Genomic DNA, 25,524 nt, shown 5'->3' on the forward strand with positions numbered 1-25,524 from the left:
GGTCTTTACACACTCTCCAATGAGAACTGGCCGATGTGAGCTTTGAAACCGAAATCTACAGCACAAGTCGCCAATCAAACAACCCGTGCGAGAGAGAGAGAGGGAGGAAAGAGCGTGCGTCTCATATGGATTAACAGAGACGCGCTCGTGATCTTCTGCCGCTGGACACCGGAAACAGCCTCCTGATCACCATCCATCAAAGCACTGCGATTGAACCTGAGAATAAACGAGAAGGACTATGACACAGGCGCTCAAGAGGCCGTGCACACGGTATGTTATGTGCTCTTTCCTTCACTGTAACCGAGAGCGCTGTAACAGACGTATGACCAGCTGTTTTTGTGCAGGGACTGTACATTTTACTAAAGTCTTTGCGATTGATTGAGATTCTGAGAACGAAACACTCTAGCAACATTTAATACCCGACCGGAGTATTCAGAGGCGTTTGACCGCAGCGCGTTCGCTCATTATCGCATGTTTCTATTTGAAAACGACTGGCCAGAGATCGACTTGACAACTTTGGGCTCAGCTCTAATACATCTGTATTTAAGAGACGTTTATTTAGTCACAGGTGGATGTAAAGGAAACGTTATGTAGTTGGGTAAGATTATTTTTTATTAATTTTATTATTGTTGTTTTATATATATATATATATATATATGTAACACACACAGACACACACATCTCATCAGATTTGAATAATATTTTTATTTATTTTAATGATTTAAAAGTCAATTACAGGACTTGGTACGATGGAGTCTGTTGTTATGCAATGCTTTTGCATGTTTTTTATTTTATTTATTTTTTTGTTTTTGTTTTAAAATGAATGCAGTATGAATGATATTGCATGTTTTTATTATTTTTTAAACAAAAAATGTCTCCATATGTCATCAAGTTATGTTCATTAAAATTATATATAAACAAATATAGTTTACAATAAAATAAATTATGGTTATGCTTAATCAGTAAACTAAAAATTCATGTGTTAGAATATATTACATTATTTTTAGGTTTAAGAAAATTTATATAGGCTATCATTTAATATTAAGCCCAAAAAGTCTGCGTGTTCTTGCACTCATAAAACAAATAATGCAGACTTTTTGCTAATGCATACAGTCAGCATAACAAGCTTTACAGTGTTCTTCTCAAGCCTGTATATGACACAATGACCATGATTTGGACTTAGTCTCTGCAAACCTGATTCAAGATTCAGCTTGTTTCTGAATCACCGTGGTTGACGGGCCGAACAAGGATTGCACTCGTGTTTTGTAGTGCTTTGTGACTAAGCGAGAAAATGTTATTCATCACCTTTGATTACAACCGTGTTTTCTTCCAGGTTTAGTTCCTTGTGTGTTCTTTGCATGATCAGTCATGTATTGTAGTCTGCATTCTTTATATAAGCACGACTTCTGGAATAAGTCTCTGACATTTACCTGTTTCAGGTCTTTCTGTGTGCAAAATATCATGTGTTGTATTTCTGAAACCACCCGCGCACCTAAGACCTGTCAGACAGGGCAAGAAAGCAACGATGAATGTTTTATCAGCTCTAAAATCTTTTCAAACCACATGAAGCCAGGTAAAACAGTGGTGTCTGAAGACGTTCTTGGCCAGACGTCCCCTTTGCAACAGGTTAGATGTGCCATGCGTTTGTCACTATCCTGTGGGATTTATGTTAATGTCCGAGTTTGGACATTTTTCAAAATTGAAAGTTGGTTTTGTATTTGTCAAATGTCAGTACTGACTTTCCCACTGGATGCTAGAGAGGCTGAATGCTAACTCATTAGCTGAATGTGGGCTAGCTTACCACCATCTGCCTGTCAGATCACAGTAGAGTCGGCTAGTCTAGAGGTCTTTGAACCAATATTAGGGTGGGAAAGCCACAGGAAGAGAGGCATATTGATGATGGAAGACCTCAGCATACGGCGCACAAGCCCTGATCAGCTGGAACTACCATAAGCGAACACCCTAGGCATGGAGGGAGCCGTGTGATATTTGTGGTTGGGTGGGGGTGTTGGGGGAGGGGTGTACATGGGGGACAGGGATGACAGCGGTCTCTTTGTCTTTGGCTCTCCAAGCCGTGTGAACGTGTCTAAGTTGGCCCTGCCTCACGTGACGTGGCTGCCCTCACTCCTCCCTGTCCTTTGTTCAGCCAATCTGGGAGCCACCCCTGATTGAATGGGATTATATCCCAGCAGGGGACTGATTCCAGGGGCCTGTATCTGGCTGGCCTGGGGTCCCCGTGGAACAATGCAGAACCACCCTCCTAGCCACCCCTTCTGTCTTTCTGCACCCCTCCGGCCAAAGCTCAGTCATGAGACTGTGGATTGGAAGCTTACGGGAGGCCGGTGCTCCTTGGAATGGAGGATAGCCCCAAAAAGGCAGTCTAGAAGGAGATGCATTAACATTTGTGCAGTCCATCTGTTGGTGCCTGAGAACACTGTTTACAAACACATCTGGTTTATCGGAAGTGTTTTTGCACAAGATTGTTTACGTGCATAAGTTAACTGTCCTGGAGCTGACTCTTACCATCTTAACCATTTTCTCCAAGATTTGTTCTGTTGGGGCATCAAGTAGCAATTCACTTTCAGTGTGGAAAGACAGATGACTTCCTGTAAAAGTACTACATCACACCTGGTTTGAAAACAGTGTAATGTGCTGAGTCCTCTCTGTTTGCACTGATCTCCACATGTACAGCCTGGCAGGAACTAAACAAATGACTGGACGAGTTGCTGATGGAAGGCCTAAAACGTTCAGTCAGGTTGCTGCTTCCATCTCCTCTGTTGATCTGGAAAACACATTTTGTTTATTTATCCAGATGAAGGTCCACAGAGATGACCAGAGGCACGCAAGCTTTTGCAATTTGGGGATGAAAGATGGGGTCGAAATGTGGAGCAATGGAAGGGTCCAGGAATGTCTGTCAAACAGATGCCTTTGTGCTTCCTCTTCAGTCTTTTGTTCGGGTGCCAGTCTTCTGGCGAATGGTGTGAGAATTTCCTACAGTTGTGTTTGTGGGCCAAGAAACAGAGCCCCTGCTACTGTTGATATTACAAAGGAAAAGAAAACGGGTCACAGATGGTCATGAACTTATAGGAAATAGTTCACTGAAAAATGAAAATTGTTTTGCAATTTTCTACCTTTCTTGTCATTCCGAGCCTTTACAACTTTTTTTGTGGAATGACGTGACATAATGGTGCGTAAATTATGACGGAAGTTTCATTTTTGTATAAACTGACAATTTTACACAAAGTGGTATACTTTTAAACATATTTGGGGTCTAGGACCACTCTATAATTTATTCAAGTTATAACTATTATCATTCTTGCAGAAAGCCTGTTATCTGACCTTAGACCTTCCCAGCAGGGCTAGAGGACCGTTAAGCCCAGTGGTTGTCATCTCTTTGGGGCGGCAGCTGTGTCATGGTACATGTTTTGTGAGGCCGATCGAACACTAAACCCATTTGAGCAGCACTCAGCAGGTCTTCAGGTCGATTTGAATTTGAAGCTTAGCGTCTGTCCAGCTGTGAGTCCACAGGAACAGTCTCTTAATTTGGCACATCAGTCTCCTTGCAGGAGAGAGAACAGCTTCCCCCCTCTGCAGAGGAGCTGTTCTGCTGCAGAAGATCCTGCGTTGCACTGATGACTGTGGTGAAAGAGAAAGATCATCTTGGCTCTGTCTTTTGCTGAACAAGCAAAGAAAATAAGAACCAGATGATCAGAGGCAAAGACGATCAGAGTCACATGTGGCACACATCTAGCATCTGCGACTGAACATGTGGCACTTTGATCCATAATAAGTTTCAAGAGCTTCATTAGGTAAATGGTTCTGTTTTTAGGTCATTATTTACTTAGCCATATGTAGATAATAGAGGTGCTTTCTATATCTGTACCGTATTGAAGATTTTTTAACTTACTGGTATCTTAGGCAAGAAAAATAGAACGATTAATTGTTCATGCTGGTTTCCCGTATTTTTGAATTTACATGATTTTTACCCTCATCTAACAAGAATAAGCGTTGGAAGTGGGACTTTTATTTTGACGCGCATCCTGAGAGTAAATGCACAAGAAGTAATTGAAAGACAAACACTTTTTACAGGTTTCATAAACTGCTGGCATTCAGCAAATACACATTTCTGTCGTTATAAACAAGTCTTTGAACAACAATTTTGGCTCCAGATATTGCAGCCTTTATCAGCACTAGCATGTGTTTATTTTTCTTTCATTCTTATTTCCTAACAGTGCCTAATGAACCAGTTGCGCAGCTGGTAGTGCCATCCAGCTCCATTCTGCGTTCCTCCTGTGCACTGCAGCACCCCCTACAGGAACATGTCTGCAGCGCAGACTCAGAATGACCGGGAGCAGTGCTGGGGTTGTCTAGAATCGCTCGGCCTCAGCCAGAGGGAGCTTGTTCTAGCGGAGGCCCTGCAGATGGAGTATGATGCTCTTGCCCGCCACCGACAAGACAAGGGCCCAGCAAATACTCTACCCACTTCAACCAAGTCATCACCCGCAAAGAGTGAGCCCTCCCTGCCTAGACACGTTCCCAGTCCTCCTTGGAATAATTTGCAGCAGTGTGTCACCGGATCTGAGCCCATGCTCAACCACGTCCAACCCGGGGTGTCGAACTTATCACAATCCAGCAGTGAGTCTCACGGATTTAGTAAGGAGCCTCGTTACATTCTGGATGAATGGAAAAGTGACTTCGAAGGAACGTCGCAGTTGCTGTCAAAAGGGCTGCCGTCTCTAGATGAGCCTCCGCCACCAGTACCGCCCAGAAATCCCATCCCACAGAGCGATCCATTCATTGTCCATCGAAGCTCAGCCCCACGAGATGTCAACTTGTTCACTCCTGAGGTGGACCAGCCCAAGCTTTCCTTCGGAGACACTCTGAACTACGACAACCTCAATGACTCCCTGAGCAAGCTAAATGGGGATTGGCTTTCACCTAATAGAAGCCGGAGTGAAAAGGGGGACAAATCAGGGAAGGCAGTAGCTCGCAGTAACACCCTTCCTCCTCAGATTCCTCCCCGCACCTATCTTCCAGCGCAAAAGAGTACTAGAAGCCAACGAAGAGTATCAGTTGATCCAGTGAGCATTCAGACAGTCCTTTCCTAGACTTCTTTTCTTTCTCGTAATATTAATAATTTTTAATTGTATTTTTTATTTTAAAGGGATAGTTCACCCAAAATGAAAATTATGTCATTAATGACTCGCCCCTCATGTCATTCCAAACCCGTAAGACCTCCGTTCATCTTCGGGACACAGTTTAAGATATTATATTTAGTCCGAGAGCTTTCTGTCCCTCCATTGAAACTGTGTGTACGGTTTACTGTCCATGTCCAGAAAGGTACGAAAAACATCATCAAAGTAGTCCATGTGACATCAGAGGGTCAGTTAGAATTTTTTGAAGCTTCGAAAATGCATTTTGGTCCAAAAATATCAAAAACTACGACTTTATTCAGCATTGTCTTCTCTTACGTATCTGTTGTGAGCGAGTTCAAAACACTGCAGTTTAGTGATGTCCGGTTCGCGAACAAACAATTCGATGTAACCGGATCTTTTTTGAACCAGTTCACCAAATCGAACTGAATCATTTGAAATGGTTCACATCTCCAATAACCATTAATCCACAAATTACTTAAGCTGTTAACTTTTTCAATGTGGCTGACTCTCCCTTTGAGTTAAAACAAACCAATATCCCGGAGTAATTCATGTACTCAAACAGTACACTGACTGAACTGCTGTGAAGAGAGAACTGAAGATGAACACCGAGCCGAGCCAGATAACGAAGGAAAGATTGACTCGTTCTCGAGTCAAAAACTGGTTGCATCGGTTTTCGGATTACCAGTAGTGATGGGAAGTTCGGTTCTTTTCCGCCAACCGGTTCTTCTGGACTGTTCAATTCAATAAACCGGTTGAAGAAAACGGTTCTCCGTTTTTTTTGTTCTCGAAGTAATGACGTCATTGGCGATGATAGCCCTTCATTCAAGCCTTCGGTTTACCTGCGCTCATAACACTAGCACAGAATCAGTTCCGAATCAATCACCAAAAGAATCAGTTCAGTTCAGACGCTCTGTGTGTCGGTCTGCTTCATGCTGAATCACACATGCTCAGTATCATCAGCTCCTCGGTTCACGAATCAGACGCATCTGACAGAAATGGTTCTTGACTTGAGAATGAGTCAATCGTATGTTCGTTATCTGGCTCAGCTCGGTGTTCATCTTCAGTTCTCTCTTCACAGCAGTTCAGTCAATGTACTGTTTGAGTGCTTCAATTACTCCGGGATATTGGTTTGTTTTAACTCAGAGGGAGTGTCAGCCACAAGAAAAAAAAAGTTAACAGCTTAAGTCGTTTGTGGATTAATGTATTTTGGAGAAGCAAACTGTTCAGTTCAAACCGGATATCACTAAACTGCAGTGTTTTGAACTCTCACAACAGACACGGAAGAGAAGACAATGCTGAATAAAGTCGTAGTTTTTGCTATTTTTGGACCAAAATGATGTTGATGATGTTTGATGATGTTTTTCTTACCTTTCTGGACATGGACAGTATACCGTACACACACTTTCAATGGAGGGACAGAAAGCTCTCAGACTAAATCTAAAATATCTTAAACTGTGTTTTGGAGATGAACGGAGGTCTTACGGGTTTGGAATGACATGAGGGTGAGTCTTTTTTTTTTCTTTTTTTTTGGTGAACTAACACTTTAACATTTTTTTTGAATATGTATGCATATATAAACAATTTGACACATGTATGCAAAATTAAATGTTCTTTAATTTGAAATTAAATGTACAGAATATATACTATATTAGATATTTCCAGATAGATAGATATACAGTAGTCAACATTTGAAGTGGATCAAAGAAGTTAATCAGAGTTGTCCTAAAACCAAAATAGACACTTGTCTTAGACAACTTTGATGAATTTTTTGATCCAGTTCAAATGTTGACTACTGGTATGTGTGTGTGTGTGTGTGTGTGTGTTCAAATGCAACTATTATAATTATTAAATGAAATATAAATATCTGTTAATTTTTTTTATTAATGTCATAATATATTTATTTATTTATATATAGATATATAGTTTTATTTATTTATTTATCTAGAAATTTTTTTATACATTTTTTTATCACAATCATTTATGATAGTCAGATAAAGAAATATTTACAAATAAATAAATATTTAAACCCATTTAGGTATCTCTGGGGTCCAGGCCTAATGGCTTTGGTTACGAGCTCTTTCAGGTTTCTGAAGAGAGGGATGAAGAAGTGGCGGCCTTCTGTCATATACTTGACTTGTGAGTTACTACATTTAGTATTTTCATTCACAGTGTCTTGTCTTTTGTATGCACTTAAAAAAATGTATTATAGTAATAATTGGTATTAATTATAAAATATGTATTCATTTTAATATTAATTTTGAAAATTCTTTTTGTATGTAACAATGTGTATAATAATTATATTTATTATTAAGACCATTCTTTCACATTTATTTATGCACATCCATTACTGTTTTCACCAGACTACGATTGGCATACCCATGCAATGACTACTCCAAAAATGCCGGCTTTGTTTGGAGTCCATGTGTGGCACAGGATGAACTGCAGCAGGGCCTGGGGGTCAGCATAAAGGTCACGGTTTACAGTGACCACTTCAGAGAACCACTCACATTCTCTTGTGATGGTAAGAACTGAAGAGCTTTCAATTCTTTAAAATCTAACAATACAGATCATTTAAATATTATTTGTCAGCTGTTGAACTTGCTTAGAATTGTGGCATTGTGTTTTTTTGTTGCAAATCCTGAGACTTTTGAACTGGGCAACAGGATCTCATTGGAAATACAGGAGAGACTCTAGACCTTGAGTTCTCTTAATAGCATTACACTGAATGGGCGTTCTGCCAGCCATCTGTTTTGTGTACTCAATTAAAATAGGCAGCTTTTCATTCACCCGCATTGGAGGAACACTCACAAACCACCTCATATAAACACACACACACACACTCGGAAAGATATGGTCTCATGCAGTGAGATTAGAGAGAGGCCCGAGAAATATGTCGTGAACATGTTTTCACTCTCACTTATTCACTGCTCTTGTCTTCTTCTTTTGTTTTTCCTGCTCTGGCGTGATTTGCCTCACAGATGCTCTTCATATCAGCCTCCGATCTCTGTCATAGCAGCCTGCAAGTCTATGATGAGTGCAGACTGTGGTGCCATTCTCACATGGCTCACTTTTTGTGTCACAAAATATGCTAAATGTTAGTAAAAATAATGCAGGTCAACTCAAAATAGTTCACAGGGCATGGAGGAATAGTTGGGCCTGTACAGCACTGCTCAATCAGAAAGCTGATGAATGACAATTAAATGAATATATTTAATACTGTACATTTATAATGTTGTGGTTCCTGAATGCACATTTTTTTATTATTATTATTATTTTTTTTTTTTCAACAAAATCATTTAGAACAATAGTTGTATTCTAAAAATAATTTTACAATAATAAAACATTAAAAACATTTGCATATAAAAAGACAAATAAAAATTACATAATAAAATTACCAAAAAATCTGGAATTATTGTAGGAAATATATAGTTGTGCCGTCAAGCTCACACAATTGGTTGAGTCAACTTTACTGCATTAGGGTGTTCAATCAAACTCCGATTTAGGTGAAAATCAACTGACAAGTTGTGTCTGCATTTTAAACTGGTATCAAGTATTTTAAAATAAAAAGAATTACATCATCACCAGGAACAGTAATAAATGGCTCAGCTCTTTTTGTCAATGGAAATTGTGCATTGCGTTGCCCTCTCTGCTGTCTCAGAGTTTATCTGGGTCCATTCACATAAAAATAAAAAGCTTATCCTCAAGATTCATGTTCCAGCAGAGCTGCCCAATTCATTATTGAAAAACTACGGAGAAAGTGAGGTGTGTGAGAAAGCAAGAGAGAGAGACGGGGCGTTTTCTCCTAAATGTGCTCTCACTGTGACCGCAGTGCAGTACATCTGCCCAGTTAGGGTGTAATTTGTGGGACGGGGGAAGGGTGGATTAACCTTTTTCTGGTTCATCCCTACCTCTGCTCATTTTTATGTCACATCCTCCCAGTGAAGTGACGAACATTGCTCTGAACCATGGGAAAGGTCCCATCTCCCTATATTCTCTGTCTCTTGTCAACCGAATGTATCCACAGCAGTAGGTGCTAATTTACTATATCTGGAGAATCTGGCAACGTGTCCATTTCCAGGAAGAGCTGCACAGACATGTCACTAATTGATGACCTCTCATTGATTTAGCTAAACCAATACCTTTTGAGCCACTGGGCATTTCTTCTGTTTCTTTTCTTCTTCTCTGTTTGTGTACTCACTGCGTATTGTTAGGATGTAATTAAACAAGCATTTGTTTGGTGGTGTTTAGCAGTTTTTGGGAAAGTTAGTTAAAAGTTAGTTTGAAACTGTAGTTTCTCAAGTTTCAAGCTACCGATTATAAACAGCCAAGCTAACCCTGTAAAAACGTAGTTTGCTACTATACAAGTCATTAGCAAAAGTATCTAATTATAAGAGATAATTACCATATTATATAACCATACCATATTTTACAATCAGTAATGGATATTATGCACAAAAATAATGACTCTCTGGGTAACAGATTGTATTACAATAGAACAGATGAATTAAAACCAAATACAAATAAGAAAACTAGAAAATATCCTATATTTATAAAACCAGGTTTTAAAAAATGATTCACTGAACTGAATCATTCAAACAAAAGATAATAGTAAGAAATGTTTCTTGAGCACCAAATCAGAATATTACAGTGATTTCTGAAGGACCACACTGAAAAAGGTTATTAGTTCACTTAGCTGTAAATGTGATACTAAAGTTAACGTACTGTATCATTTTACAACCTCTGTGCTGGAAAAAGCTAAGGAAAAGCTGCACTGTAATACCGTTTTTATATTTTAATGTTGTTGTCCTCTTCCCTCAGGATCTTCAACCATAGACCTGATCATTTACCAGACTCTCTGCTATGCCCATGATGATCTGGATATGATTGATGTGGATGACTACCTGCTGAAAATCTGTGGCCAGGCAGAGTTCCTCAAAAAGTAAGGATTAAGCATCGAAAGTGACTTGACTGAAGCTCACTTTTTGATGCTTTGTTGTTGTTGGTTTTTTTTTGCTCTTTAAATGCATAGAACTTGATTTACTAGATTTTTTGAGTTGTGGATGGAAATGGTGTTATTCCAAGCTGAACGAAGATGTGTGGTTTGTGGTCTGAATAGCTCCTCATCATATAACCGTGGCCCTTTAATTGTGGTTGCATCAAAACAAGCTGTGCTTATGTCTGTGGACTGCTTTAACCACGTTGGGTTTCCCCATGACACGACCACCATTTTGAGGCAGACTTAACAACTTATCACTCATATGTGTGCTCATCCTGTTTTTCTTTTTTTAAAGGCCACTTGACAGTTTTTGATGATAAGGTTGATTTCTGTAAAAGGGCAAAACAGACCGAGCTGAGGCTGAGTTTATCTGTTTGATGAGAACCGCAGGTGTAATTCTGTTGAATGGGTTTGTTGGGTTTTTTTTTTTTTTTGCTTTGGGTGCAGCTGTGTGGTAGGAAGTGTGTCTTTTCCTGATAATCGTGTGCTTGTGCAGTGCTGTGAAAACGAGGGACATTGTGTGTATGACTCCGGTGACTGTAAAATACATAAGCATCAGTTTCAGAACAATAACGTACTTCACTCATAGAGGCCTTTTTTGGGTGCTGCAACAATGAAAAAATAAACCACAATGCCACCGTTTTCTCTACATATCTGAAACAATGGCTGCAATCTCTTCAGCGATGTAAACATTAAGTACTTTAGGCTTATTCAGGCTGATTTATTTTACATTTTCTTCATCTAATATGTATGCAAGATAATTCACTTTTTAAGTTTGTGACTTTTTATAATGTTCTAAGCCATATGTTCTTAGATATGTTAATATACAATATAGTTATCTGTATATACACATGTGAACTAGTACTTTGTTTTGTTCTTTGTGATTGTTTTATATATATGTGTGTGTGTGTGTGTGTGTGTGTGTGTGTGTGTAAAAGCCTAACAATGAATGAGGGCTGTAAACTAGCTTTATGCTATATGTCCTCTCTGTAATGGCATTGGTTATCTGTGTAATATAATTTATTTGGCTCACATTTAACAAAAACCCACCAATTTACAATCTCAACAAATTAGAATATGGTGACATGCCAATCAGCTAATCAACTCATCAACTCAAAACACCTGCAAAGGTTTCCTGAGCCTTCAAAATGGTCTCTCAGTTTGGTTCACTAGGCTACACAATCATGGGGAAGACCGATCTGACAGTTGTCAAGAAGACAATCATTGACACCTCCCATATAAGGAGGGTAAGCCACAAACATTCATTGCCAAAGATGTAGGCTGTTCACAGAGTGCTGTGTCCAAGCATGTTAACAGAAAGTTGAGTGGAAGGAAAAAGTGTGGAAGAAAAGATGCACAACCAACCGAGAGAACAGCTGCCTTATGAGGACTGTCAAGCAAAATCCATTCAAGAATTTTTGTGAACTTCACAAGGAATGGAATGAGGCTGGGCTCCTGAACCACAGACAACGTCAGAAGCTTCTTACCTGGGCTAAGGAGAAGAAGAACTGTCTGTTGCCCAGTGGTCCAAAGTTTTCTTTTCAGATGAGAGCAAGTTTTGTATTTCATTTGGAAACCAAGGTCCTGGAGTCTGGAGGAAAGGTGGAGAACATAGCCCAAGTTGCTTGAAGTCCAGTGATAAGTTTCCACAGTCTGTAATGATTTGGGGTGCAATGTCATCTGCTGGTGTTGGTCCATTTTGGTTTTTGAAAACCAAAGTCACTGCACCTGTTTACCAATAAATCTTGGAGCGTTTTATGCTTCCTTCTGCTGACCAGCATTTTGAAGATGTTGGTTTCATTTTCCAGCAGGATTTGGCACCTGCCCACACTGCCAAAAGCACCAGAAGTTGGTTAAATTATCATGGTGTTGGTGTGCTTGACTGGCCAGCAAACTCACTAGACCTGAACCCCATAGAGAATCTAGGGGGTATTGTCAAGAGGAGAATGAGAAACAAGAGACCTAAAAATGCAGATGAGCTGAAGGCCACTGTCAATAAAACCTGCCATACACACACACACACACACACACACATACATGCATTCATAGATTTTGTTATTTAATATATATATATATATATATATATATATATATATATATATATATATATATATATATATATATATATATATATATATATATATATAAACTTCCTGACCCCAAACTTTTGAGTGGTAGTATATAAATAAATTATGGAGAAGTATATCTCAAGTTTGTTTTTGCCTCTTGTATTTTTGCTAAGCACTCAGACTCTGGCTAGCTTTGAGTACATCCAGCAGTGTCTGAAGTTTGACTGGGACATTCAACTCATTCTTACCAAACGGAGTTCTGTCAACATGGAGCTGGGCCGAACGGTAAGACCAAATCTGACAGTAGATTGATTAGTGACCTAACAACACGTTTTCCTCTTATTGAACAGTTGAAACCCCAGGAAACACCTGTAGGAAACATGTTTTAGACCAACTCTTAGTACTTAATACTGGAAGGTCAGTAAAAAACCTTGAGTTACAAGTTTGTATAATTAAATAAATCTGGTCCCTACTGAATAAAAAATAAATATTTAAAAAATATGTCTATATCTATATATATCTATGTTTGGTCTTAAAATATCACCTTTCACAGAAGGAGGAAGTACATACAGGGTTGGAATGGCATCACATTTTTTGGGTGAATTGTGCCTTTAGAGTTTCTTCATGGAATCATCGACTCCAACGGGAAACCGACAATTTGAAAGCTTTTCAGTGTAGATGCTAAATGTGTTTTAATTTTTAAATGTTAACATTGTGCTGCTGATGTTGTTGTTGTTGTTGTTAAACAGCCAGAGGATGATGATACTCCATCCACCATGAACCAAAGTATTCTACTGCAAGAGAGGCCAATCAAACAGACCGTGACCAGGTGAGAGCGATGAAGTGGAGCTCAGAGATTTTAGGCTGTATTAAGCTATAGAGGTTTTAATATTCATAATGTTCTTACTCTTTTGTTTGTATGACAGGGAGGCACTGACTCTTCTCCTGGATACCTTTCACAATGAGGCCGAGTCGTTCCTTTTATCAGAGGTAAACTTGTAACAAACATTGTTTATCAGAAAATTGTTTGATAATGCGTTAATCTACAAACCTTGGTTATTAACTAAAACTAAGCAAAAATGATAATATTCATAACTTAAACTGCTCTCGTTTTCATTTAGTTTAACTTCTACAAATTACTAAAACAGAAATAAAACTGAATAAAAATTATATAAACTAATGAATGACAAACCCAACATTACTTAAAAAAAATAATTGAACTTTAAAATTTTAATTGAAAATAAAAAGTACATAAAAATACTAATAAATCTGCCATTGGTCAGAAATTAGATAGCCATGCCCCCTCACTCATGACATTGAGTCTTTGTTGCTGGTCAGGGTAATTAACAATGTTTTGATAGTAATTACAATGTTTACACTTTATTTTCAGAAAATTAACCCTTGAATAATTTGTTTGTGATGTCTCTGCATATTAAGCTAGGTTAGCATTGAAGTGCTTTAATGTCAAACAATTACGAGTTAAATAAATTCTCGGTATAGTTGTTATAAATGCCTTCATCTTTTTTTGCTTCAGCATTTGTATTTTTTCCTCAATGTCTTGTCATTTGCAGGTTGAGCTGCTGTTGCATGTGGAGCGGTTAGTGCAGTCTGTGAAGGCTTTGTGTACTTCTCTAGCAGCTGTTGAAACACCTGACATCACTGCTGCCCTAAACCAGCTGCCAGCCTGCCCCTGCAGACTACAGCCTAAAGTGCAAAAGGTAGAACCTTTGAACACTTTCTTAGTCACAAACATTACATGAGAAATGTTTTAGAAATCTGATGTACACATTGCGGTGTTGACTACTTTTGGAGTGCTGCAAACTTGCAGCTTTTGCTGCTTCTAGTTCCTCAAATGAGTAACAGACAATTCTCTGCTTTGCTTAAACCACTAACGTTTGAAACTGCACAAAATATCTGCTAGAAACACCCATGGATTTTCACTTTTTAAAGTGTGTTTGTTTCTGTTTGCATTTATAGGATGTCAGTGTCTTGGCGAAGAGAGAAAACAGAGGTACGTGTTTCTGGTCGTACTTCTGTGTCAAACTGAAGCATGCACTACCAGTGAAACATTTAGCCTTTATAAACCTAATCTTTATATATTATAACGTTTTTGGTCATTATATAATTCTCCAAGTTTGATATTTCTATTCACATAAATTCTTATAAATTACATTTATTTCATAGTTTTGTTGACTTCCAGGTTTTCCAAGTTTACATATTTTATTTTATATTTATTAGTTTTGTAGTTAAGGGTTAAAGTCCATGAGGGTTGTTTGAAATATAAATACAATTTTTATTATTGTATACAATAATGTTTTACCATGCTTTTATTTGGTTACTTTACATATGCCCATTATAAATACATTTGATGGTTCCATCCTTATTCCAGACTCAAACTTAATGTTAACCCTCTCAAGGCAGGCGTTGCAGATTTGCAACAGTAAAGTAACTAGAAACCTTATTACTCCAGATACATATTTTATGTATCTGGAGTACTAAAAACTTTACTAAAGGTTTCTAAAGTTACTAAGTTACTAAAACTTAATTTGAGCCTGAGAGGGTTAAATCCATCTCAAATATATCACATTTAAAAAATATTTAGTTAAAAGATGCAAGTCAGTCAACTCAAGTGTGTTCAAACTTAAAGGGAACATTGGATGCTAGATTTAATTTTATATGGTAATTTGCATATAAATGTGTCTTAGCAGTGTGTGGACACAACCACCCTACAATGATAAAAATCCATTCACACTTTTTTTTTAATCCCTAAAAAAAACCTAAACCGTCTCAATTATCAAGATGTTTCAATTTTCTGAGCAGTGTGATGTCATACTGCACAGGCCCCGCCCACGACCACTGATGGACTGTCCCGTATTAGCATATTTCCGCCCTCAGCCAGTTGTACTCTGTCCATCATTTTCTCTGCACTTGAGCAGCTGTAGCTCATAAGCAATGTTAAGTTTCGTAGTTGGATGTAAAAGTATTTTTTTTAGTGTTCATGTTAACAGTTGAGTGCATTCACACAGGGAGCAGGAGCAATGAGTCTATTTTTGCTGCGCTTTTCACACAAACTTCACACAAGACTATAAATCTTTCAGGATTAACTGACAAATGTATAGTTTTCTAATTATTCTAATGCAAAGCTCAAATTTGTATTGTGAAATGGGCTTAAGAGTCTATATTTTCTCTCGACAATTTAAGGTAAAATTGGGCATCCGATGCCTCCTTCAGCTGTACATGTTTGACTCTTCCTGGGGTAAGACGGTTGAGGATGTGTTCAAGTGTCTCTCGTTTGTTGGAAAATTGTTTATGTAGCATCCTGCTACGAGGAAGTCTGTGATCTCAGATAGGCATAAACAGGAAGGATGCAGCCTTGTGCAGGACGTGTGCAACTTTTAATGTCCTTCTGTCAGCTTTAACGTGAATTCGTACCGCTGCTCCATTCTGCATTCTGTGAAAATGCATAAGAATGTAAGGGATAAACTAGAGTGAGAATCTTCTATTCCAGAGAGTGGTAAATGGTAATCCTTGGCATCAGAATTTTTTTTTTCTCCTTTCAGTGGCAATTGTGGAGAAGTTGACTGCAGCCATCTTGGATCTTGTGGAGTTGTACTGCAGCACTTTCAATGCTAATTTCCACACCATGCCACACAGCAGCAGATCCACAGCCCCCATACAGGAAGCTGGCATGGTCACCAACGTGCTTTCCTTCAGCGTTTACGCGGCTCATCGCATCCCTATCACATGGGCTGCCAGGTAGCGCTATCTTTCTTGTTTTTGCATCATTACCCTGTAAAATCAAGCATTCATTATATAGTAGTATCTATATATATATATATATATATGTGTGTGTTTGTGTGTGTGTGTGTGTGTGTATATATTGTAACAATATAAACTTCACAATCATCGGGAAGGAGGAGGCGGGAACCGGCAGACAATCAAATGAACACTTTAATAACCAAAATAAACACAAAACTGTGCGACAGCCCCTCGCGGACGACTGTCATACACTAACAAAACCAAACACCGAATAAAACCCAGGCCTGGTCCTCTCTCGTCCTTCACTGTCGTCGCTCCTCTTTTGTATCCTTCCGATCTCCTCCATGGGACTCGAGACCGGTGAGTGGAGCAGGTGTCGCTCATTTCCAATCACTCCACCGGCCTCGCTCCGTTCCCACGGCTCTCGGCCTGGATATACGCACACACACACACATACGCACACACACATATATATTTTTTTAAGAAATTAATGCTTTCTGTTCAGCAAGGGTGTGATCAAAAGTGACACACAATTATCCAAAAGGTCAATTTTGTTCATGAAAGAGTCCTGGAAGTAAAAATTTGTTTCCGGAAAAATGTGGAGTAATGGCTGCTGGAAACTCAGCGTTGCCATGGCAGCAGTAAACATTTTAAGATATAAAATTACATTTGTAAAATGTACAATTACACTTTAAAATATATTAAAATTGAAGGTATTTTAAATGATTAATATTTCATAATATTCAGACTTTCTAAAACATTTTGATGACCCCCAAATTTTTGAACAGTAGTTGTCAGCTGTTCACTGTGTTCATGTAACACAAATAAAAAAAAAGGAAACATGGAAATAATATTTCTCCAACTCATTGTCCACTGTCAATCTTCATAAAATTGCTGTTGTAGAAAAGAAATATGAAAAGTGGGTTGTTGTTTTGACTGTTTGAACAAGTTCAGATTTGCTTTAGTAAGTGTTATCGTTTGTTTTGGAAACTGATTAGAGATCCTGAATGACCGGTTTCTAACAAGACTTCCATGATCTCATATTACATGATGTGATTACTGTGAACCAAAATCGAAAGTAGAAAAATATAATAAAAAAAACTATTGCAGCTAACAATGATTCAGATTGGGCCTCTTTCAGCAAAATATTGATTACTTGGAAAAATACTTCTTGCCTTTGCTTAGTTCCACTATTGGGTTTAGTAGCACTTTTTTTGATTTGTACAGAAAGTGCTTATTTCCAGGTAGATAGCATACCAGACATAGGCCCTCTATGTTTTGATCACATTCATTCGCATCAACTCGTTTGTGGTTCTAAATCAATTTTCTGTCACTCAGAATAAGAAAATCTAAATATCTTAATGTACCTGTAGGTCAAAAACCTGATTGTTGCATTTTTAGATTGAATTCTGAGGACTGTGGAAATGACACCACAGGAAAAGTTGACTCTTGTGGAAGAAGCCGCAGCTGTATACCATCTGTCCACATTGTTGATCCCCTTCGGTAATCCAGCAGGATTATTTGCCGTTACGGTGTACCGAGAGGACTCCTGAGAATGGCATTCCCTCTCTTTTTTTCCCACTCCTCTTCCTTCACCCTCTGTCCTAAGCCAGAGCTGCGGCGACCGCTCCTACCAGCATGGAGACAGATGCTGGCCAACATCCCCCAGTCAATCAGTCACAAAATAATACAGCCCCTTCCCCTCCCCGACACGGCACTGGAATGGTCTCTCCTGCCCATTGGCCTGGACTAGTGCCCTTTGTCTCCCTCTGAACCTAATGCTGTGGAACGAGCCATCACAAAGAAGCATGTATGGGAACTCAGCATAACCTTTGACCTCTGGAGCCAGGCGGAGGGCAGGCTGGGCACCGGGCACCTGTGCAGTTGTGAGGGAGGGCTGACGTTCTCTTGTCTCCCATCTGCTTTAGGCAACTAGAGTCAATCAGATGGGCTGATCTAGAATCAGCTTCATTCCTTTTCAAACCTCAAGGCTCAAATCTGATTTCAGATTAGTGTGAAAAGGCCATTTCAAACATTATTTATAATGAAGATGGCTAAATGGTTTTCAGGAGACAATAACCATGGTGTTTATTCTTCTGCTGTGTTATTGTATATCCTCAGATCAGTAATTGGGACATTAGTATTTCAATCACACATTTTTTTTTTCTTCTCTGGTGTTCCATTTAGCTTAGTAATTTTTCCCCTTCTATTTAAATTAGCTCCGGGAGTTCATTTCCCATGTTAAGTGCTTAAATTGATGTTGAATGATGTGGGATAATGTTGGGATTAGGAGAGAGAAGTTGGGAAAAGATGTCATTAGTTAGTCATCTTGTCCATATTTTATTTTATTGGTTATATTTTGTTTTATCAGGTTAGCAGCAGCTTCCCGGAAGGGAAAGTTTTCAGTGGTTTAATGTGCCAAATATCTTGGCTTCTGTTAGATGTAACATTTACTGTGACTGTAAACTGCTCCCATTTGCTGATCTCACCTTCTCTCTCTCTCTCTCTCTCTCCCTCTCTCTCACAAACCCATCTACAGCTATGAAAATTTCTTCCTGTCCTGTTCTCTTACCCATGGTGGAGTGGAGCTTTGTGCCCCCCAGCACACCAGTAAACAGTCGGTCAGCAAATATCTCTTCCACCTGGTGGTGTGGGACCAGAGGTGAGCCTGACGCCAATCCAAACACGTAACACAGTCCCATAAATACTGTGTTTTTGAAGTTTGTCGAAAACAGTGGGCCTAATGTTGGAACACAGTAGATCTAAGTTTGTTTACGAAGTGTTTCCGACGGCATATTTGAAAATAGCTCATCCAGCTTAGCTTCCTGTGGCTGTTTTTGTACTCTGCCGTCTTATTGTAGACTTTTGGTATTGTTCAGGGGTAATTTAGTGGACATTTGTCACTTTTTCTTTTTTTTTTATCTTCCCATCCTTTGGTGAATATTTTTAGGCTCCTGTATGAAGGTGGAATATATGCTATAATAACTCCAAGTGTAGGTGTTTAAAAAAAAAATGTTGCATTTGTTGTGCTTAGTTTTGAGGAGAAACTGTAGTTCTAATTTGATCCTTTATGCAAACGTGTCATTTCAAAAACATGATTCAGACTGGAATTATACTCATTTTAAATTTTGTCTTTTTCAAAATCTAGAGTTTGCTTCCCCATCCAGATCAACCAATTGCCAAGGGAGTCACAGTTGACTGTGACGCTATATGCCACCACTGTACCTCCCCCTGGAGGTGCGGAGGAGAAGAGCAAGCAGAAACGCAGCATTGAGGCTTTGGGTTGGGTCACCATGCCCTTATTCAACTTCAGACAGTAAGCGTGGAGATGTTTTCTTCTTTGTTGTTGTTTTTTTTTTTTCCATTGCTGGCAGATGTTCACGTTCTGGGCATTTGTTATTAATGATAATTGCTTTAGTGCATATTATAGTGGAGGGCATGAAAGCAGGCTCTTTAAGCACTAGAGTACTGCTGATACTCACCTCCTACAGCAAAACAGTTGTGTGATCTGAACAGGCTGACTTCTGCAAGTCTAGTGCAGCCTACAGACACCACAAACACTCAAACGAGTGTGCACCAGTTCCTGAGCAGAAGTGACACATTGAAAAGCTGATTGCCGTTTCTGAAGCTGGGTAAATACAGAAGTAAAAGGAATTGGAAGACGCATTGAGCAAACATCTCATGGTCAAATGCACAGCCAAGTCCAACTATATAAATAGAAGCAATACTTGAAACATTTTGTCCTTTTGACTGTTTAAAAAAAACAAAAGTACTTAAAAGCTGAGATTAGATAAGTTGATTTTGTATAATTCTTAGGAAGACATGTTTGCTTTAGTTCTTTTTTTTAAAGGATCCATAAAAGATTACTAGCAAAAATATTTAGTTTTGCTTGTAAGATTAACACACAAATGTACTTAATAGGTCAATTATATAATAGTCCGTATTATGCAGCCATAAGCGGATGTTAGGTGTTTTCTGACCCTGTTTTACCTCTTCCTTAGTGTTCTAACGTGCGGGAGGAAGCTGCTGGGTCTCTGGCCTTCAACCCCTGGCAGTGGAAACGCTCGTTCCAGCATACCCAACTTCAGCCAGCCAGACAGTGTCATCCTTCAGGTTTGGCCTTCTGCTCAAATCAGATTGTAATTGTATAGTAAACTGGTTCCTGCTTGTCCTACTTCATAATCGATTACTGTTAACTCTCACTCATTCTCTGTAAAGTGATGTTTACTCCCAACACGCTCTTCTTCCATGCACTCATTTTTCTCCATCTCCTCCTATATTGTGGTTGATCTGTCTCTTATCCAGGAGGCTGCAGTGTGCCAAAGAGGCTCTTATCAGGCCTTAAGGATGAGCCTTCCTGTTTAAAACAAACCCACCATCTCACGTTCATCTCTCTTTCAAATGTTTTTTTTTCAAGGTCATTTGTGCATACTCACCCAGTGAAGTTGGCTATTGAGATAATAGGTTTAAGGTGTTTAAGCAGTATATTTTTGAAGCCATGTCTGGTTAGATTATATGTAAGGGAGTATAATGGAAGTGTATTCCGTGCTTGGCTCGTAACCTCAGCAGTAATGGGGTCGGGCCAATGTGCTAGTGGAAATGTAGGAAGGAACTGTCCCGCTACTTGTAAAGTGTCCTAAAAGTAGGTCAGGTAGCTCTGCAGAGAGAGAGAAAGAGAAAGATGAATTCAGAATTGTCACTGTTTTATATGCATCTAAACAACCCCAGGCAAAGTAAGCACGGGAAATAGTTTGGTTACACAAAAGTAGACGTTTTATTCAGATTTTGTTATTGTAAAAGGATATCACCGTAACATTGTTCTTGCTTATTTTGTATCATACATGACCAAACTTATGGTTTAGAGAACCATCTGAATGATTTAGTGATAGAGTCGATAGAAAAAGCTGAATTTTCTGCATCGTTACTCCATTCTTCAGTGTCACATGATCCTTCAGAAATCATTATAGTATGCTGATTTGCTGCTGAAGTAACATTTCTTATTATTATCAATGTTCAAAGCAGTATTTTTGATGAAAAAAGCATTTATTTAAAAAAGAAACATTTGTAACAATAGAAATATCTTTACAGAAACTTCGGATCATTTTAATGCATCCTTGTTGAATAAAAGTTCATTTTTTAATCTCACTGACCCCAAGCTTTAGAACAGTGGTGTAGCAAGATAAATTCTTTAAACATGGCTTTAGATTAAGTGGAAGTGCAGGAAACGCTCTATTAAAAATAAACGCATACTCAGACAGTCAACACAAACACCTGAGATGTCACCCCAGATGTGTGCATTGAGTCACCATTTCCTCCACATGCAATAATATCCTCTTAGCACATTCAGACGTGACATTTCACAGCCGCTCTCTGTAAACAGCAATCCCCGCTGGTATTGTTCTGAATTTGTGCTGTAGATCACGTGTGTGCATGGTTTTCTCTTCACTTGGATTCCCAGCCTCCGCACAGGCCTCCTACAATACAATCCCCGTTCTTCTTTCTGCCATTTCTGCGTGCCAAACCAGCCCATAATAGTGCCAGTAGGGCTCTTTTGTGCCCGAATGGCATGGCTTTGTCTAAGGGCAGTGGGCTGTGCAGTTTAAACTGGGAGCGAAGCCTGGTCCTGTGCCTGTTCAGTAGGTTCTGCCCCTCATTAAGGTTCTGGGGTTATTCAGTGTGAGGTGGCAGATTTTCCTCAGTCAGTCCCTGCAATCTGCCCATTAATCCAAGATGCATCTGGGGCTAATGACGCATCTGGGGCTCATTAAAACCACCTAATGTGCACTTGCTCCCTTTAGCTTCTCTACTTATCCATTGCTGCTTTTTTCTCTCTTTCTCTCTCTCTAGCTTTCTCTCTCTCTCTCTCTCTCTCTCTCTCTCTCTAACTTTCTCTGACCCCATTTTTCACAATCTTTTCCTTTTTTTCTTTTCAATTCAGACTTTTTTTTTTTTTGCATGCCGAACCAAGTCCTACTTTATCAATTGACAGTTCATTGTTGCAAGCTACCGATAGAGTTTATAAATTAGCATAAAGCAATGCGACTTCACTCAAAGACAGTATAAGGGGCGGATGACTACCACTTGTGGTAATATTAGAGGGGGGGTATTAATATCTTTTACTATTATCCATTAAAATTATATATATATATATATATATATATATATATATATATATATATATATATATATATATATATATATATATATATATATCTTTTTTTTTTATAATTGAAAGTTTGTCATTTTTGTTTTGTCTCGGTAACACTTTACAGTAAGGTGTAACTAATACTAATACATTCTAATACATTTAATATAATTTAATATATTTATGTTAAAGTAGATAACTATTATTACTAATGTAATATAATTGTAAAGCGTTACCAGGTTAGATGGCTTATTAAATTTTTCAAAAAAAAAAAAAAAAAAAAAGACCCTTCTATCCCCACAACCTCACTTTCATTCATTATTATTCAATTCAATTGTTATGAACTATTTAATGCGTTGTCTGCCCCAAATAAGTTTCATTAGGAAATTGCTGTATTGGGGTGTAACCAAGTTGGCTGCCGATTGAACTGATTTGCTTTATGGGGGACATTTCTGACATTTGAAGGTCATGAAATGGATGAAGGACTGTGCTCATTACTCTAGTGCATTCTGCTCTGCTAATGGATGAAGTGTGATGCTGAGAGGCATATGGCAATAAACACTGGACTGATTTCAAGCCCGGCTGACAGAAGTGTGAAAACCGACCCAGAAGTCCCTATCATGAGCTTTCTCTTAAAGCTTTTTTCATTGTTCATTATAAAGTTTATAGTTTTATCGACACAGTTTTCTTGATTTCAAACTTGTTTTTGTCACTGGGTGCATGTGGTTGTAGTTTCATTTTGTCTTTAGCTGATTGTATATTGGTCTCTACTGTTAACATTTAGCGTTAGTGGTATTTAAAGGATTAGTTTATCCAAAAAATGTTAATTACCCCAAGATTTACTCATCATCAAGGCATCCTGGGTGTATATGACTTTATTCTTAAGTTTTACATATGGATATTTTTCTAAAAAAAAAAAAAGCCATCAGTTCGCTCCAGGAAGCCTTTTTTTTTTATGATGGATGGACGTACTTTATTGGACTTCTTTTGGACTATTGAAAAAAAAATAATTCATAGCAGTTATAAAGCTTGAAAGAGCCAGTACATTTTTTTTTATATAACTCATGATTTATCTGAAAGAAGAAAGCCATATCCACCTTGGATGCCTTGAGGGTGAGTAAATCATGGGGTAATTTTAATTTGTTGGGTGAAGTATCTCTTTATTTTGGCATGTTTAAGGTTAAAGCCTCATCTGTTCTTGGTGCTGATATGGCTTTCAGAACTGTTAAACTGCTGCCAGCCGTGACCGCGAACCTCAGTGATTGCTTTGGAACATAAATCTCCTAATTTCACTCTTGTCCCATCTTTACAACCCATGAGCTGCAGGAATATTTACCTGTGACAGCCATTTGTTTTCTCTCTATATCAACCCATTTTACAAAAAAAAAAATCAGTTTCAAATAAATCCAAACTTTTAAAATGTAGCGTATACACGCATTGTCTGAGAAATGTGATAAAAGGTCAAATAAAGAGCTAGCGTTGACATTAATTTTTCAGTTCAGACATAGAACTCTTTCTATTAACTGTTGTGTGTTTAAACCCTCCATTGTTAAAACAGCAGCTCATTTTCAACAAAACACTCCTCGTTTTTTCAGGTGGACTTTCCCACTTCTTCTTTCGAAGTGCGCTTCAGCACCCCCCCTCCTGCAGAATTCAGCCCCCAGTACGAGTTCTCCCGCCTGGACCAGCTCAGCCAGAGGCAGCTACATGATGTCTTGCACAAAAAGTCCCTTTTCTGGTGAGTTGGCTGTTGGATAATCCTAAAGCAACTGCTGCGTACTGATCTAATTATTTTATTTTACTGTGTTAATGTATTCCAGGTTTTAATGTATTCCTTGAATGAATTTGTTTCCCTTCTAGCAGCATTTAAAATGCTCCATATGCCTTGTAACAACATTTTGTATTTCATTTTAGACTAGGAAACCACTGTTGTCCTCATTGCAGAACAACTCTAGACTTTCTAGACTGACACTAGATTGGACAGATCAAGATCTCTCATTAAAATTGGCAAAGCTTGATGTGCAATGTGTAAAGTCACCACATTAACTACTCCAGCTACTTAATGCTAAATTATTTAATTAAATGGAAAAAATTAATTCAAATGAATATTAATGTAATTATTAATGTATTATGTTAAAAAACCAAAACAGTATCTTCTACAGGACAAGGGTGGTTTAAGAGTAGTTGCAACCTCAAATAACCAGCTAATGCAAATTCAGGTTCAGCTGTCGTCACGCATCATTCATATTTATGTGACACACAGCATGAAATTTCTTTTCCGATCCCAAATGAGCACGTCTTACATGGGAACAGAGGTTGAAGAAGCACAGGGTCATGCTGAGGTGCTGATCAGAGACTTATGAGAGGGTGCAGCAGAGTGTTGAAGAAGCTGGTGTCAGATCCTTGTTGCTGGGAGTGAAGACAACAACTTTTTGTCCTCTGCATTCCTCTCTGTTTCCCCATCTTATCCCTCCTCTCAAGCAGCAGTGGGAGGAATAACAGAATTCATGTGGCGTTGGAAAGGTCTGATGTCAGGGGAGGGTGAAAAAAAACAGGAAATGAGAACATGCACACACTGTTAAGACTGTAGAGTTAAGTGTAAATTTAATATTCTTATAAAGTGCAATAAAATTTTGTATACTGTATACTATTTTTTATAAACATTTGTATAAATTATATACCATAATAATACACTATACTATTGAAAAGTTTGGCAAGTAAGGTCGTTTTATTCACAAATTTGTGCATCAATCAACAGTGACCATAAATACATCTTGTAATATTAAAAATACATATTTCAGATATATTTAGCAATAGCATGTGTTAATTACATTGCTGTTTTGAAAGAAAGTAATGCTTTTCTTTACAGCCAGAATGCATTAAATTGATCTTGCATGACGGTGATATTTATAATGTCCCAGAAAAATATTTTTCAAGTGAATGCTGTTCTTTTTAACATTCTGTTCATCGAAGAAAAAAAAATAAAGAAAAAATATGTATTATTATTATTATAATAAACTGGTTTCTGCAAAAAAATAATATTTCTCAATATTAATGTTTTATATTTTTATTAAGTAAATGCAGCCTTGGTGATCATAAGAGACTGCTCAACAGGGCTTGGTGCTCTACAGTACTCACTTTGTTCTAGTCAACTTTAGACAGCTGATGTGGATATCTCCCCATCTGGCTCGGTCTCTCTTCTCTTTCTCTCTCAGCTGTTTTTCTTCCTGTGGAGCTCTGAAACATTTGCTGCAGTGTAAAATCTGGAGCCACACCAGCCTGGAAATATTCAGTCATAAATTGTCTCCATCTCTTGGAGCAAAGGTTGAGCATTTGAGCTGGGTGTAAACCGTGATCTGGCTTGTGTCAGCAGAGTTAAAGTTTACCGTTTTTTTTTTT

General features: G+C 38.4%; 1 protein-coding gene across 3 annotated transcripts in view; it reads left to right on the forward strand.

The window, feature by feature from the left end:
- The window catches only part of LOC128022353 (phosphatidylinositol 4-phosphate 3-kinase C2 domain-containing subunit beta), a 38,365-nt gene continuing 12,841 nt past the window's right edge, over nucleotides 1-25,524 (forward strand). Inside the window, exons 1-15 of one of the 3 annotated variants that reach the window (XM_052609801.1) lie at nucleotides 1-270; nucleotides 4,233-5,081; nucleotides 7,192-7,292; nucleotides 7,517-7,677; nucleotides 9,975-10,095; nucleotides 12,395-12,506; nucleotides 12,971-13,050; nucleotides 13,148-13,211; nucleotides 13,793-13,939; nucleotides 14,199-14,232; nucleotides 15,782-15,977; nucleotides 18,520-18,642; nucleotides 19,129-19,296; nucleotides 19,982-20,093; nucleotides 23,721-23,863. In XM_052609801.1, coding sequence (XP_052465761.1) covers nucleotides 4,320-5,081; nucleotides 7,192-7,292; nucleotides 7,517-7,677; nucleotides 9,975-10,095; nucleotides 12,395-12,506; nucleotides 12,971-13,050; nucleotides 13,148-13,211; nucleotides 13,793-13,939; nucleotides 14,199-14,232; nucleotides 15,782-15,977; nucleotides 18,520-18,642; nucleotides 19,129-19,296; nucleotides 19,982-20,093; nucleotides 23,721-23,863 — 2,324 coding nt within the window. In that variant the 5' untranslated portion in view covers nucleotides 1-270; nucleotides 4,233-4,319. Of the gene's footprint in view, nucleotides 599-4,232; nucleotides 5,082-6,530; nucleotides 6,659-7,191; nucleotides 7,293-7,516; nucleotides 7,678-9,974; nucleotides 10,096-12,394; nucleotides 12,507-12,970; nucleotides 13,051-13,147; nucleotides 13,212-13,792; nucleotides 13,940-14,198; nucleotides 14,233-15,781; nucleotides 15,978-18,519; nucleotides 18,643-19,128; nucleotides 19,297-19,981; nucleotides 20,094-23,720; nucleotides 23,864-25,524 lie in introns of those variants that run through there. The other 2 variants (XM_052609802.1, XM_052609803.1) reach the window with 2 other exon arrangements.

The sequence above is a fragment of the Carassius gibelio genome, chromosome A11, assembly GCF_023724105.1.
Source record: "Carassius gibelio isolate Cgi1373 ecotype wild population from Czech Republic chromosome A11, carGib1.2-hapl.c, whole genome shotgun sequence".
NCBI lineage: Eukaryota > Metazoa > Chordata > Actinopteri > Cypriniformes > Cyprinidae > Carassius > Carassius gibelio.